The sequence below is a fragment of the Merops nubicus genome, unplaced genomic scaffold (assembly GCF_000691845.1).
Source record: "Merops nubicus isolate BGI_N331 unplaced genomic scaffold, ASM69184v1 scaffold10650, whole genome shotgun sequence".
NCBI lineage: Eukaryota > Metazoa > Chordata > Aves > Coraciiformes > Meropidae > Merops > Merops nubicus.
In genome coordinates this window covers 21,516-34,401 of record NW_008582261.1, presented here as the reverse complement: position 1 = coordinate 34,401, position 12,886 = coordinate 21,516, and the positions used below count along the sequence as shown (strand labels likewise).

At 42.7% G+C, this 12,886-nt stretch overlaps 1 protein-coding gene across 1 annotated transcript; it reads right to left on the bottom strand.

The window, feature by feature from the left end:
* Nucleotides 1-1,678: 1,678 nt before the first annotated feature.
* On the bottom strand, nucleotides 1,679-8,106 carry GEM (GTP binding protein overexpressed in skeletal muscle). The gene is made up of 4 exons (XM_008937191.1): nucleotides 7,770-8,106; nucleotides 4,587-4,663; nucleotides 3,917-4,121; nucleotides 1,679-2,291 (listed from the first exon to the last, which is right to left on the bottom strand). The coding sequence occupies exons 1-4, from the start codon at nucleotides 8,104-8,106 to the stop codon at nucleotides 2,014-2,016; spliced, it is 897 nt and encodes a 298-aa protein (XP_008935439.1). The 3' UTR covers nucleotides 1,679-2,013.
* Between the last annotated feature and the right edge of the window lie 4,780 nt (nucleotides 8,107-12,886).

Sequence of the window (12,886 nt, the reverse complement as noted above, 5' to 3'; positions counted from 1 at the left end):
CAGATTAAGGAAATGTGCTCTTTGTGTTCAGCTATATTTTCATTTCTTAAAAAGAATTTTAAAATTGTGTTTAATTTGTGAGATTTTGTTTCCATTATTGAATGGAGATAGGGTTCTGAGAGTTTAAAAGTTCTGAAAGCTGGTATTGGAGTGAGGATCATTCTCTAGATTGCTCTGTGTCCAACCTTAAGTTGCATGCTGAGAACTCAAAAGCATTCATTCAAAACCCAGTGACAGGGATCTTGCCTGTGTTATGTTCAAAATCTTGGTTTCCATTCTTGTCAACAGTTTTTTTCTAGATCAGAAATTCCCTTTGAGGGAGATCTGAATACTGCACAAATGGAGAGTCATCCTGCAAAACTATGTGTTACACCTAGAGAAGTTCTAGAAGTCATCCCCTCTAGCAGAGACAGTTTTGGGGAAAAACTCAGCAGACTGATTTCTTTCTAGAGCATTTCGTACATGAAAGCTGCACAGTCCAAGATGGGAAACCCAATTCTTACCTTATTAGTGTTGTGTTTTGTTGCCTTCATTCTCAAGGAAGATGAGCCGCCAGGCTGGAGATTAGGCTTTTCTGAGTCATTTACAGGCAAAATGTAATGACTATACCTCTACATTAAACTCTACAGTGTGCCTACAAAAAACACCAGAGTCAGGAGGAAAATAACACAGTTATGCCCAACAGTAGCTGAGGATCAGGTCACACTATGCCAGCTGCCTGCATTCTGCCTCCGAATGTAGCTTTTCACTTCTTTCATCTCCAAAACCAGGGTAATGGTACTTACCTGCTTTTCTAAAGCGTTTTCAGGCTTAGGGCCAAATACATTTTTTTAAGAGTGATTTATTTTTACCTCTGTCACCATAACTCCATTTGCCTGGGCGGGACACCGTGCACTAATAGCTTTGGGGCTGTGGGCAATTACTGCTTTCTGATCCTAGATTGCTACGCAGCCTGTCTTCAGAGATGTAAGGAATCCTCACAACACTTGTCATGTATCAATCTTGCCCAGTATCCAAAATATTTTCTCAGCTTGAAAAAACTCTTAGGGATCTCCCACTGAGGCTCAAAGGCAGTCATATATTTTATTTATTTTATTACAAGGCATGTAAGTAAAAACTTGCATATCTGAAAAAAGATACTAGATAGAAAACAGTAATAAAATTAACAATTATTTTAAGAAATTTGGTAATAAATACATTTCCCCTCAACATTAAAATGCTTGTTATCTTGCACAACAATAAATACAGTATAGCTCTGGCACAGAGAAAGGCCAAGGCTGGATACAAGGAGTCCATGTTTTTTTAAAATAGCTCAGGTGATTTGTAAAGGTTTGGCATCCTGCACTTGATGCACTTTGATACGATTTGCACTTTAATTTGAATTTTACTGTGATGTTTAAACAGCCGTGTAATCTAAAAATATGAGAGGAAAACTTTTTTAGTTATAGGATTTTTAAATATTTTAAAATATTTTTGAAGTAAGAGGTGTGTAAACTCATTAAAACCAATCTTTGGAAAAAAACCCAAAAGTGTCCTGGTGGCTATTCTACAAAAATGTATTTTTCTCAGCTGTGGGTGCTCAAGCCTGACCAGTCAACTGGCAAAGCACCAAACCCCGGTCAGTTCATCAATTCTTTATACAGTTTTTAAAAAGAAATAATAACAAGGAAAAAGAGTAGATTGTAGTATTTACTTCCCAAGTCATGACAGCTTGAGGTTCTTACACTATTATCTGAAGGTGAGAGGAGAAACAACAGGTACTTTCCAGAGAGCTTCCCAGCATAACTTTGGGTCATTCTGGTCTACGTTTTTCTTGTAAAACTACCAACAAAAATAGAAAGAGAGCTATTTCCATGCATTGTGCTGTTCCTATGCCAGCACTTATCATCACAATGATAACTGTGAACCTAAGTCACTTTGATAGCCCAATCTAATATAGATTGATTGATTGTCCCACGACATAGTTAGATAATGTCCACAAAATGCCACAAGCTCTGGCAGAGTCCAGTGTTCTTAAAGAACCGACAGGTCATGGCAAGACTTGGACTTCAGTTTGAAGGCCATGTTCTTGTTGTTCTTGGCAACGATTTTGCCCCAGAACCGCCTGGCTTTCTTGGGGATGCTCTCCCTCCGTTTCTGGAAGGCCAGGCGCTTCTCGTTCTTCTCCTTGCTGTCCCTGCGGAGCCGGACCTGCCGCACGATGCCTTCGAAGAGCTCTTTCACGTTGTGCTGCACGGCCGCCGAGGTCTCGATGAACTTGCAGTCAAACACCACGGCGCAGGCTCGGCCCTCTGCAAGGTTGCAAGGGGGATACGGCGTGAGCAGAGGGCAGCAAAGAGGTCACGGGCTGCCACCTGCGGGAAGCCAGCGCCACCGGGGGAATTCCTCAAGCCTAATATAGGCACGGATAAGTCTTTAATCACCCGATGCTCCCTGCTAAGCCCATGATTCATCTGCTCTGTGTCATAGTCCCTTCCCAGCAAGGGGGGGTGAATCCTCTCTTGGAAAAGCCCAGTCCTCGCTGTCAGCCCTGGAGGGAGCTGGGGCTGACTGACTTGTGCCAAGACACTGAGGGCTGAGAGGTCAGCTGTCACTCAAAACCACCTGGTCATCTTACTTTCAGACTCCCTCGAATCGCATTAAAGGGTGATGACAGCACCTTCCATGCACACAGCACAGCACAGGAGGCACAGCCCAGTCCTCCTCCATGGGCTCTGGATGTAAACCGGGGTCTTGGGACAGTAGCAGCTTTGGTCTGAATGGACACGTGTACATAACCCTTAAGTAAAGGCAAAACTATGCCTATGGCTTTAGAGGTATATCTGAAATAATAGTTATTATCCTTAGTTACATGAGCCTAAGCTAAACATGACACATCACACAAGCCAATCTATTGTCTTCTGGCGTGCTGTGAATTCATCACCAGGGTGACTAAAGTGTCATGGTTACACCTGTTGCCTTTCAAAAAATTTTTCAAGTGGGGCAGAGAGGAATGAGAAGGAAAATAGGCGTCCCCACGCCCCTGATGAGCTACCTCAGTTCAAACTCTTCACTTGGGGCAACTGTGACAAGGGCCAGGGGAACTGTGCACATCTCCAGTGAAATAAAAACACCAAAAGTCTAGCTCAACTGGGAGACAGAAGAGCAGAACAGCTACAGAGAGAAGAAAATGTTAGGCAGAGAAACCCATGTTCCTGGTGGGCCAAGATGAAATCATTTCATGCATTGCTGTGTGTTATATTGTGCCACCTAAGGCTCAGGGAAGTCTCCAAGTAGGGATTTTACTGACTGCAGACCTTGAGAGTTGGCAGTAGCTTTCCCAGCAACCTCTCCACTCCTATTTATGGGCTTAGTAGTTACTCCTTTGTCTGCAGCCGAGGGAAGATTGTTTCATCCTCCCAAGGAAAGACTGCAAGGAGATCTTTCCTGAATGACTGCACAGTCCCTGCCCAGACCAGCAAAACAATGGGTGACAGGGAAGTTTAATTCATCAGGGAGGACAGAGAACTGGTTATAAAAAAGATATAATCTTTGACAGCAGAATAAAGGAGGCTAAACTTGTTATATATAAACCTATTGGAAATCCAAAGGGTTTCCACCCACCAGGGACATCACCTACTGCAGTGGTCTTACACTAGGAGCTGGAAGGGAAGAAATTCAAGCTGCTTTTATGATGGTCCCTAATAAATTCAGGAAAGGGATTATCCAACATGTAACAGCATAACCAAAGGAGGCTTAAGAACCTTGCAGACCCCTCCCAGTCCTCTATCCTCTTTTCCAGTCCTCTGTTTTACTGCTCTTTTATTGCCCAGTCCTGATGACAGCATATTCCCCCAGCCAGGCCTCTGCGTTTCGTTCAAAAGCTACTAGATGATTCTTCACAACCACATTGTTCTTATCCTCATCATTTACCTACCTGCCACCGAAACTTCGCGGCACCTGACAAGGTCGCTTTTGTTGCCAACCAGGATAATGGGGATGTCTTCTTTCTGGCGCGCCCTGCGGAGCTGTATTCTGAGCTCCGAGGCCTTCTCGAAGCTCGCCCGGTCCGTGATGGAGTAGACAATCAAGTAGGCGTCTCCCACCTGCATGCAGTGGTCTCGAATCCACTCTCCCTCGCGCTGTTCCAACGAAATGGTCAGACACGGTTATGCCCGGAACAGATTTTACTTAGGGAGTATGACATCCTGCTGTAACTGTAATGGGTGCAGTGTGAATCACAGTTACACTACAAGGAATTCCAACGTGGTGATGGTATGAGCGCTTCACCACAAAGGAGGGCAAAGCCTGCCACAAATAACTCATTGTGCTGGCTTTAGACTGGAATGAACACGGTTTGGAAAACGGCTTCAATGTTTTGTTTTATCCTTAAGAAAATAAAGAAGGCTTGTGCTTCTCAGGCTCACATTGCAGAGCCATTAGGCATGCTTGGCTTTGTGCGGGAGTGGGGTTAATCCTATATTTTCCTTGATGCTGAAGTATGGAAAACATCTACTTTTTTTCTCCCAAAAGATATCTATTTTTTATATTAACAGTCACTCATATACACTTTTCTTTGGGTTTTTGACTAGAACAAGTAAAAGTACCTTATTATCCCACATGTCAAGCAGTATAATGGTTGCACTTTCCCCATCCACCATCAGGGTTCTTTCATACGTGTCTTCTGGAAAGGAAAGCAGAAATGTCAGTAATACATTATTTTGTGGCGTTGTGTACATTACAAAAACCAAGTAGCTGAATATGTACAATTAGTTCACAGTTCAAATTACTGAGCCAGATTTTATGCTGGTTCACATTCAGTTCTTTCCTTATTTCTATCACCAGTGAACCTGCCCTCTGTTCATTACTGGTTGTCTGTCTTTCCATGATATATGAAGGAGGCTGAAAGATCAGGAAATGAAATGTTCATTATTTTGGCTGATATTCTCTTTATCTTATGTGGGAGAGAAAAAATAGAACCAGTGGAAGAAATAACCAAAGGCTGAACATTTGCCCCATGGGAGCAGCTGGGTCCAGTGAGGCTGAGTAATGGAAAATATTTGCTTTCGCTTTAGCAGGGACAGTTTACGGGTGAACAGTCACTGCTGCTGAGAGCAATACAGTTAACAGCCTACCAAGCAATGAGGACAGGGCTTTGTGAGACACGAGCTGTTGAATTTTAGAGAGTGAGACTCTGCTGCATCCTAGTTCGCTCCCATTTCATGGTTTCCAACATTACCTTTGATATCAAAAAAGCAAAAGCATTAAGAAACCACAGAAGTTCAGGTATTTTGTACTGAGGCCACAAAAATTCATACCTAGATTATAAATACTGTATGACAAAGTTCTGCTTAGATTTGGGGCAACTGTTCCCACTCATAATTTCAATCAATCCTCACTGTGAAATCTCAGTCTAACTTCTGAGTTAAATACTAATCTTCCTTCTTTTTGCCAAACTGGGGACATATGGATGAGTGATTTAGACCCATCCCTAGGGCTTCTGAGCATACCACCCCTCTCACTGCAGTGTTTAAGGGGCCTATTCCAGCCACACTTGTAGATAGGACTGTGTCTTAACTCTTGCCTCACAGAACTTCTGCTAGGCATTAATGGCATGAACTTTCCCCTAAAGTGTTATCAGAGCCTTTCCTCAAAGCCAGGAGACTACATCCTTGTGAAAGAATGAGCCCAAAATATAACATATTTAAAATAAAATAAAAAAGAGTCCTGTCTTGACACATCTTAAAATGGTGACATTAAAAAGACAGAGCTAATCTACGAGAGAGGTTTCCCTTGCAGGCCAAATAGCGTGACATTTGTCTTTTTGAGTTAGCTTAATCTCACAGTCAGTAGCAAAGCCTGTCCACAAAAGCAGCTGTATTCCCTCTGTGAGCTGGCTACCCTGAAGCCATCCTCTCTTGTAATAAAATTTCCAGTTTGCAGGCTAAAGTTTGGAGAATAGTTTCTTCAACTGACCAAGCATCTGCATGGGAACAAGCTCCATATACACCAGAGGATAACATCCAGAGGACCCCTTCTCCACTCCATTACATATGGAGAGGTTACAAATATGTAATGACACTCCTTGAAAATATTATGCCCAAATATTCATATTCAGCATTGCCTTGCACCTTTGTCAAGACTATGGAACTTCCACGGGATATAAAACACACTGAAAGTAAGCAAGGAGCTAATCTCATGTTTATTTCAAAGCTGACACGAAAAAAGGAGAGATATAACAGCAAGTTTTCCAATACCTCAGCAGAGCCGGCCTTGAAAATCTGTCACTGCTACACTCTAAGCAATATTGCTGGGAGTATGAAGGTAAGAGAAAACCATACAGCTTCACATTGAGGGGATGAAAACTGTCTGACAGGGCTGTGCAAAGCAAATCAGCTGCTTTTTCTGACTGCTTGACCAAAGGTCCTGCTCCAGCTTGCTCATGTAGCACTAGGAAAACTTTAGCAGACAAACTATAGGTTGAGGAGCTGGTGGGATTATGGGGAAAGTTGGTGGTAGAAGTTGAAGACAAAGCACACCTGAATAACTAACTCAGAGTGACTGCACCATGGGGAACTTCATATTCCCCAAAGCCACAAAGATCTGTGCCACCAGTCCTGTGACAGCAAGCAAGGAAAATGTGAGTCCAACCTTCCTGGTAGTGGGCTGTATTAAATCCTGAGCAAAACCTCTCCTAACTGGAGAGTTTAAGATATGAAAAGCTGTCCTGCCTATGCTCCACTGAAGGCTGGAAGAGAAGCCCAGAAACTCTGTTCTAGCACTGGCATCATAGCACCAAGGGAGTCCAGGCAGGAGAGGGAAGGGACATGAGAGAGACAATGAAAGTCCTGCACACTGGCAAGAGAAACCAGCCAGCAACCTGCATGTCCTCCAAAGGTGACAACATCTACATCCTTAGAGCCACAGCATGTTTCTGTTGCAGTACAATCCTTTCACATTAACACCTTGCACACAATATAGCTCAGGCCTTAGTGCCACTGCTTCACCTTCTGCATGATCTGATCTTTGGAATTAAAGAACACTTTGCACTCCTAAACAAAGCAGAAGGGGGAAGCACCAAAGAAAACCCTGAAGCTTGTGCCTTTTCCCTCTCTCTGGGCAATAGGAATTTTCCTACACTGCTAAAGGACCTTTATCTGGTTTTCCCTTAGAGGAATCCATGCTGTGCAAGTAACATGAAACGAGGAGGAGACATTTTTACTCAAACACAATACAGACTATGCTGAGGCAATGTGTTTATACAGAAAGGCTGAGGTGACTTCTAATGGCAAATATTTCGAAGGTGACAGAAGGACGCACCATTTGCTTTTCCATTTTTCTTTATATATTCTTTCTAGGCATTTCATTCTTGCAGACAATGAGGATCATTATTTATTTTCGCCCCGCTACAGAAAGCTGGAATCAGCCTCATGGAACCAGTGGTGACACAAATGTTGGACCAGCATGAAAGCTGAACCAGCCTCTTGTGTAGCATCATCACAGGCAGGAATGAGGCAGCTTCCAACAGGTATTTGGAAACGAATAGCATGGGAATGTGAAACTGTTCTCTTTCAGAGGCTTTCAATCGTTGTTGGCAAGTAATTTACTCATCTTATTTTGTTTTCTTTTTTTCTTAAGGGATGCACGAGTTGCGTCAGTTTTGATGATCAGGTCCAAATATTTGTTGCTTCAATTTTGATTAAATGGCCTCTTTGTTTTTCTGTGCCAATTGCTACCGGCAGAGCTGATTGCGAGCAAACACAAACACCCCATGGGGCACAACCACCTACCTCCCAGCAGCTCGCAGTCGCTGTCAATGCTGTCGTGCACCCCTGCGAAGATGTTGGCCAGCGAGGACTTGCCCACACTGTGCTCCCCGATCAGCACCACCCGGTAGCAGCTGCTGCCAGACTCCGAGGAGATGACCGAGTCGGACGACTCCGAGGACCAGCTCCTTCTGTAATACTCGTCAGGACTGATGGTGTAGCGCTTCTGCGGGTTGTACTCGTTGGAGTCTTTTTGGACCAGCAGGTTCTTCCCATCAGCAGGGATGCTCCAGCGCTGCTGCTGCTGCTGCTGCAGGCTGCTGTTGTGGGTGCGGCGCATGGTAACGTTGTTGAGGGTCATTTTCTATCCCTAGTGAGAAATACGGAAACCACAAACGTGACCCACAAAACATTTAGAAATGCATTAACAGTTTCTTACTAACCTCCAGGCAGCACATCCTGCTCTTCTATAGGGATCTAGCGTACAACAAAAGAAAAATGAGACTTTCTGCACTCTTTCATAGTCGCTGGTACACAAGGAAATATGTCTAGTTAGTGAGTCAGAGGCTTTTTCTTGGGGATGGTACCGCTCTCACACGCTAAATCCTACCTTTGTTCAGCCTTTACAAGCTCATGGCTGTGCTAGATGCATCCCAGCCCTGGAGAAAGTGAGGCACTGCTGTGTCCCAGGAGGAGAAGGACGGTGCAGAATTCATCACAGCTGTCTTATACAGGAGCTACACACTCCTGCTCCCCATCTGTTGTGCTTAACTGGTGGCAAGGAGAGGCACCAGTCTCAGTTGCCTCCAACTCTCAAAGCAGCTGGGTTTACTGTGTATTGAGCTGAAACTTTTGACAAAGCAATAAGGCATCACTCGCTGCACCCTTAGGCAGCCCTGATATGAGAAATGAGCCATGGAAGCAAGTCTTGCTATGATGGGGTGGATTTGGCTCTTGTCTATGCCTGGGTAAGCAAAGAATGATTCTGTTTCACATATAGCAGCTTTCTGGCTGGTATGAGGGAAGGCACGGTCAAGTCCAACAGCTTTTCTGAGGAGTTACAGGTTCAAGCTACAGGAGGCAGCACGGGGAGAAAAAGTTCATAAACTTACAGGTATTAAATCAACAACTTCATTTACTGCACAATCAGCTAGATAGGTTTTCTCTTCTTATCTAAGCATGGCTCAGTTACGCTTTACTCAGTAAACTCTATTTTGCCTTGCCTGGAGACAGAGGACAGTGATGTCATTCTCACAAGCCAACAGCTACCATTTTTAGGAAAGTTACTTTGATGCATTCCAGTTCCCAAAGTGACATTTATTTAGACATTTTGCTTTTTGCCATAGATCCGACATTTCTCAGGTCTCATCTCCACATTAGTAAAGAGTATAATTGTCCATAAAATGCACCTGACCCCTTTCAAACCTGAATAATAGGTGGTGAACAACAAAAAAAAAAAAAAAAAAAAAAAAAGTACAGCAAAGTATCAAAACATGTACAAATCACTATTCCTCTTCACACAAAAGTGTTTGAAAACTTCTGTGAATAAATGCACAGTAGGACATAGGACAAATATATAGAAAAAGCACACTCTATCTGAACTTCTTACCACATACACAATATTTTCTCTGTGATGCACAGCACTTAGGGGCAAAATGAGATCATTTGCACTGTCCTAGTCAGAGTAACTTTGTCAGCAAGAAATACATCTCAACTACAAATCACGCACCAGGCAAAGGCTGCTTCACAAACAAAATGAAATATTTACTGTGGTTGAATTTCAAAATGCATTTTTTCCTTGCAGTTTCTCCACTGAAAAGACTAGGAGAGAAAAGTGAGCTCTGATTCAGTCAGACAAGAGAGCCTAACAGAGAACCTGCAATAAACAGTCACTCACTAAACCATCACAAACACGAACATTTTACAATTTCACCCCTAACAAATTATCATCCTTCATTAAACATAGCCAAATGAGTCCCTGTCACACACTGCATTCCAAGTTCAAACTGGTGTTGATAGCCCATACCGCATCTAGCTGTCTGGGTCTCCAGCACCGACAGTAAAAGAGAGAGTCTGAACCAACTCTTACTTCTGCCAGGCTCCTCCAGGCAGCTGAGTCCTTTGCTGGCACTGCCCTTGCTGTGCTCTGCTCAGCTGCTCCGCTGGAGTAAATCCTCTCCTGCTTTGGGGCTGCCTCTTTAATTCTTTCTCTGCAAACCTGGTTTATATTAAGCCCATCTGATCAGAGACAGGGCTTTTCCGTGACGTGGTTGGCCTTTCCATACAACAGCCAGCCCCCAGCTGGGAGGAAACAGACATGCAGAAGAGCAAAAACTTGCAAACAATCTCAAAAGACTTACTCAAAATCATATGATTGTCTTAATATTGCCAGTAAAACAAACACATTTGGTTCTTGCAAGATGAAAACAGGAAAGTGGAAAAACCCAAAATAACACGTGCATTTCACCTCACTCAGTTTTTCATTCAAATGTTATTAAAATTAATGATGTTTAAAAAATGACATAAGTTCCATTAACGCATAAAATGCTGTAAGTGTATTATGTTCTGTGCAAAATACACTTAATTCTGCTGGACAAAAGTTTTCTTTGGAATAAAACATCTGAATGTTATTTTGTACTTATCTTAAAAGTACAAATATTATTCTGTTTGTTTTGTTTTCTTTTGTTTTATTTTAGAAAGCTCTAATATATATATACAATCCTATTTTTCTCTCTGGGCCTCAAAGTGACTGCACCCAGGTTCCTGAACTGCATAATCGGCTCTCACTTCTGCTGCAACTCTTTACCAGCGAGGGCTTGAAAAAACAGTGGTGGAGGGTGGCAAAGATGCATCAGAACACAAAAAGTGTGCACAAAGTCAGAGCAGCACAGTGCTGATGCTGTCCACAGGAAAGATGAATATATAATGTACATGCTACAAAACAAAGGTTTTTATAAGTTTTTGCATTTTAATAATCTTATGGCAGAAGGAAAAAAAATCCAAACTTGTGATGTGTGCCACCAAGTGACACTTCTAGCAACAGATGCAAAATACTTCTTGATTAACAAATGAAGAGTAATAAACTCTCACTTAACTACTCAGAGGGGCACCACAACTTACACAAAAATATATGGAAACTCTGTAGTCAGCTCTCAGTTATCCAGACTCTGAATTAATTATGATGAGCTCAAAACCAAGCTCCTACTGCTTTCCTTTATATTTACAATCTCTTAGTTACTCTATCTGCCCCTGAATCTAATAGATGACTAATTCCTGTCCCGCACATAGGAAGTCTGAACAGCTTTGTTTCTGAACAGGGGAAAGAACATTTTTTTCATGAGCCCATTCTTCCCACCCTTCTTGCTACAGGCGAACAAGTCTTTAACTGACAACGTACCTTTATTAAAGGGAGCAGTGACATGCATAAAATAACATCTCGTGCTGTGTTTGCATCATAGCACTTATTTCACATTTCCTCAGCTGTAAAATTGATTGTTTTTCCCCTGAAAAAGCAGACTTTTACAAAATTCTTCAATTGAAATCTGCTTGCTTTGTTTTTCCTTTGGCTATATTGCATTCCTTTGTCTTTCAAGTAGATTTTCAGGGGCCTCCTGAGCCCTCTCTCAAGTTTGAAGAGCCAGGAGCTTTTCCCAAAATAATATGTGTTCATCAGTGTACATGGGAATTATTCAGATCTACCAAGAGGACCAAAAGTATATCCTGATTTTCCTTCATCTGTTTTTCAGTGCTTGGCAACAGCTGAAGTAGCCCCAAGTCCTCCATCTCCACCTTACCTGTCTCTTACACATTAGGCTCTGAGTCTCTGCTGCTGTGTGATAATCCCAAAGAGCACAAAGTACCACATCTCTCTGCACAGGATGTGCAGAGTGCCTTTTAAAATTTACTGCACAAAATGCAGCAACATCTCTGCTGGGAAAGGTTTATGGCATGGCCAGTGGTTTGCAAAAAAAGTTTTTATTGTCAGCATAATCAGTTGAAGTTGCTGATTTTTTTTTGAAACATGCTGAAAATCATGAAGGTGAATGGTGGCTGAAGTACTGTGCCACCTCAGGTTCACTCAACTCTCTTTATGTTGTCTTTAATTTGTCACTGCAAGTGAAAGAGAAAAACCTATCCACTGTAGGACTGGAGAGATTTATGGCCAGATTGATCTCAGCAGCACTGTAGGCTCTAACACCTCACCCCAATGTTTAACATCTATCACAGTAGGAAGTGCAGACAGTAGAAATAAACCAAAGTCAGAAATCCATGGTGTTTAGCTATGGATAGTGTTAGATTAGGAACTGCTTGACACCATCTTCCACTTCCTCTTCAGAAAATTCAAGGCAGACAAAGAAAACGCATGCTTTCCAGTGAGCACACAATACATCTCTTCGATAAAGCCATCCGTAAGGGTTGGCCCAGCTGTGGCACCAAGCACTTGCATTTGGGAAACTTGGAAAACTTCCTTTGTATTACCTCTTCTGAGCCTATTCAGGTTTTCCAACTGGACAACTAACACTTCGGGTCCCATTCTGTACTACTGGCCATCTTCACATGATGAGGAGCTCTCGTTCCTCAAGGAATGCCATCAGAACTCATGAATTTCAATGTTAATACCTGTGGGGAAAACTTTTCCTTACTTTTTTTTAAAAGTGTGGAGAAGTGCAGAATTTTCAGCCTACTGGAAGTTACTTGCAAGGAATAACAGCAGGTTGATTAATCAAATGTACAAAAGGAGCCCATCTCAACAGGACCAACTATAGGTTTGGATTTCCAAATACAGTCCCATAGATGGATGGAGGCTGATGAAATGGTGGACTGCTGAGCCCTCTTGCACTCTGCACTGGTGAACACTTCTGCAACTTAGGCTGCCTGAGACACAGGCACGAGAAGAGACAAACCATAAGGCCAGCTGCTGTCATAAAGACCCGAGTGCTTGGATACGACTGCCTGGTGCAATATTAAAACTCAGAGCGATTGCTTTTCACCCATCTTATCCATTCTCTGCCTCAATAATCACGTCTTAAAGGAATGCTCCTTGCAGCCAGGATGAAGTAAATATCGCAGAGCAACAGCTCTGAAATCCTTCTCCAACCAGTTACAATTAGAGCAGGTGATGCCCAGAGCAATTAAGAAGA

Coding starts and splice junctions, on each gene's coding strand:
- GEM (XM_008937191.1), bottom strand. CDS start 8,106: ATGACCCTCAACAACGTTACCATGCGCCGCACCCACAACAGCAGCCTG. Junction 4,664..7,769: donor CGACTGCGAGCTGCTGGGAG/GTAGGTGGTTGT, acceptor TTTCCTTTCCAG/AAGACACGTATGAAAGAACC. Junction 2,292..3,916: donor CCGCGAAGTTTCGGTGGCAG/GTAGGTAAATGA, acceptor GCAACCTTGCAG/AGGGCCGAGCCTGCGCCGTG.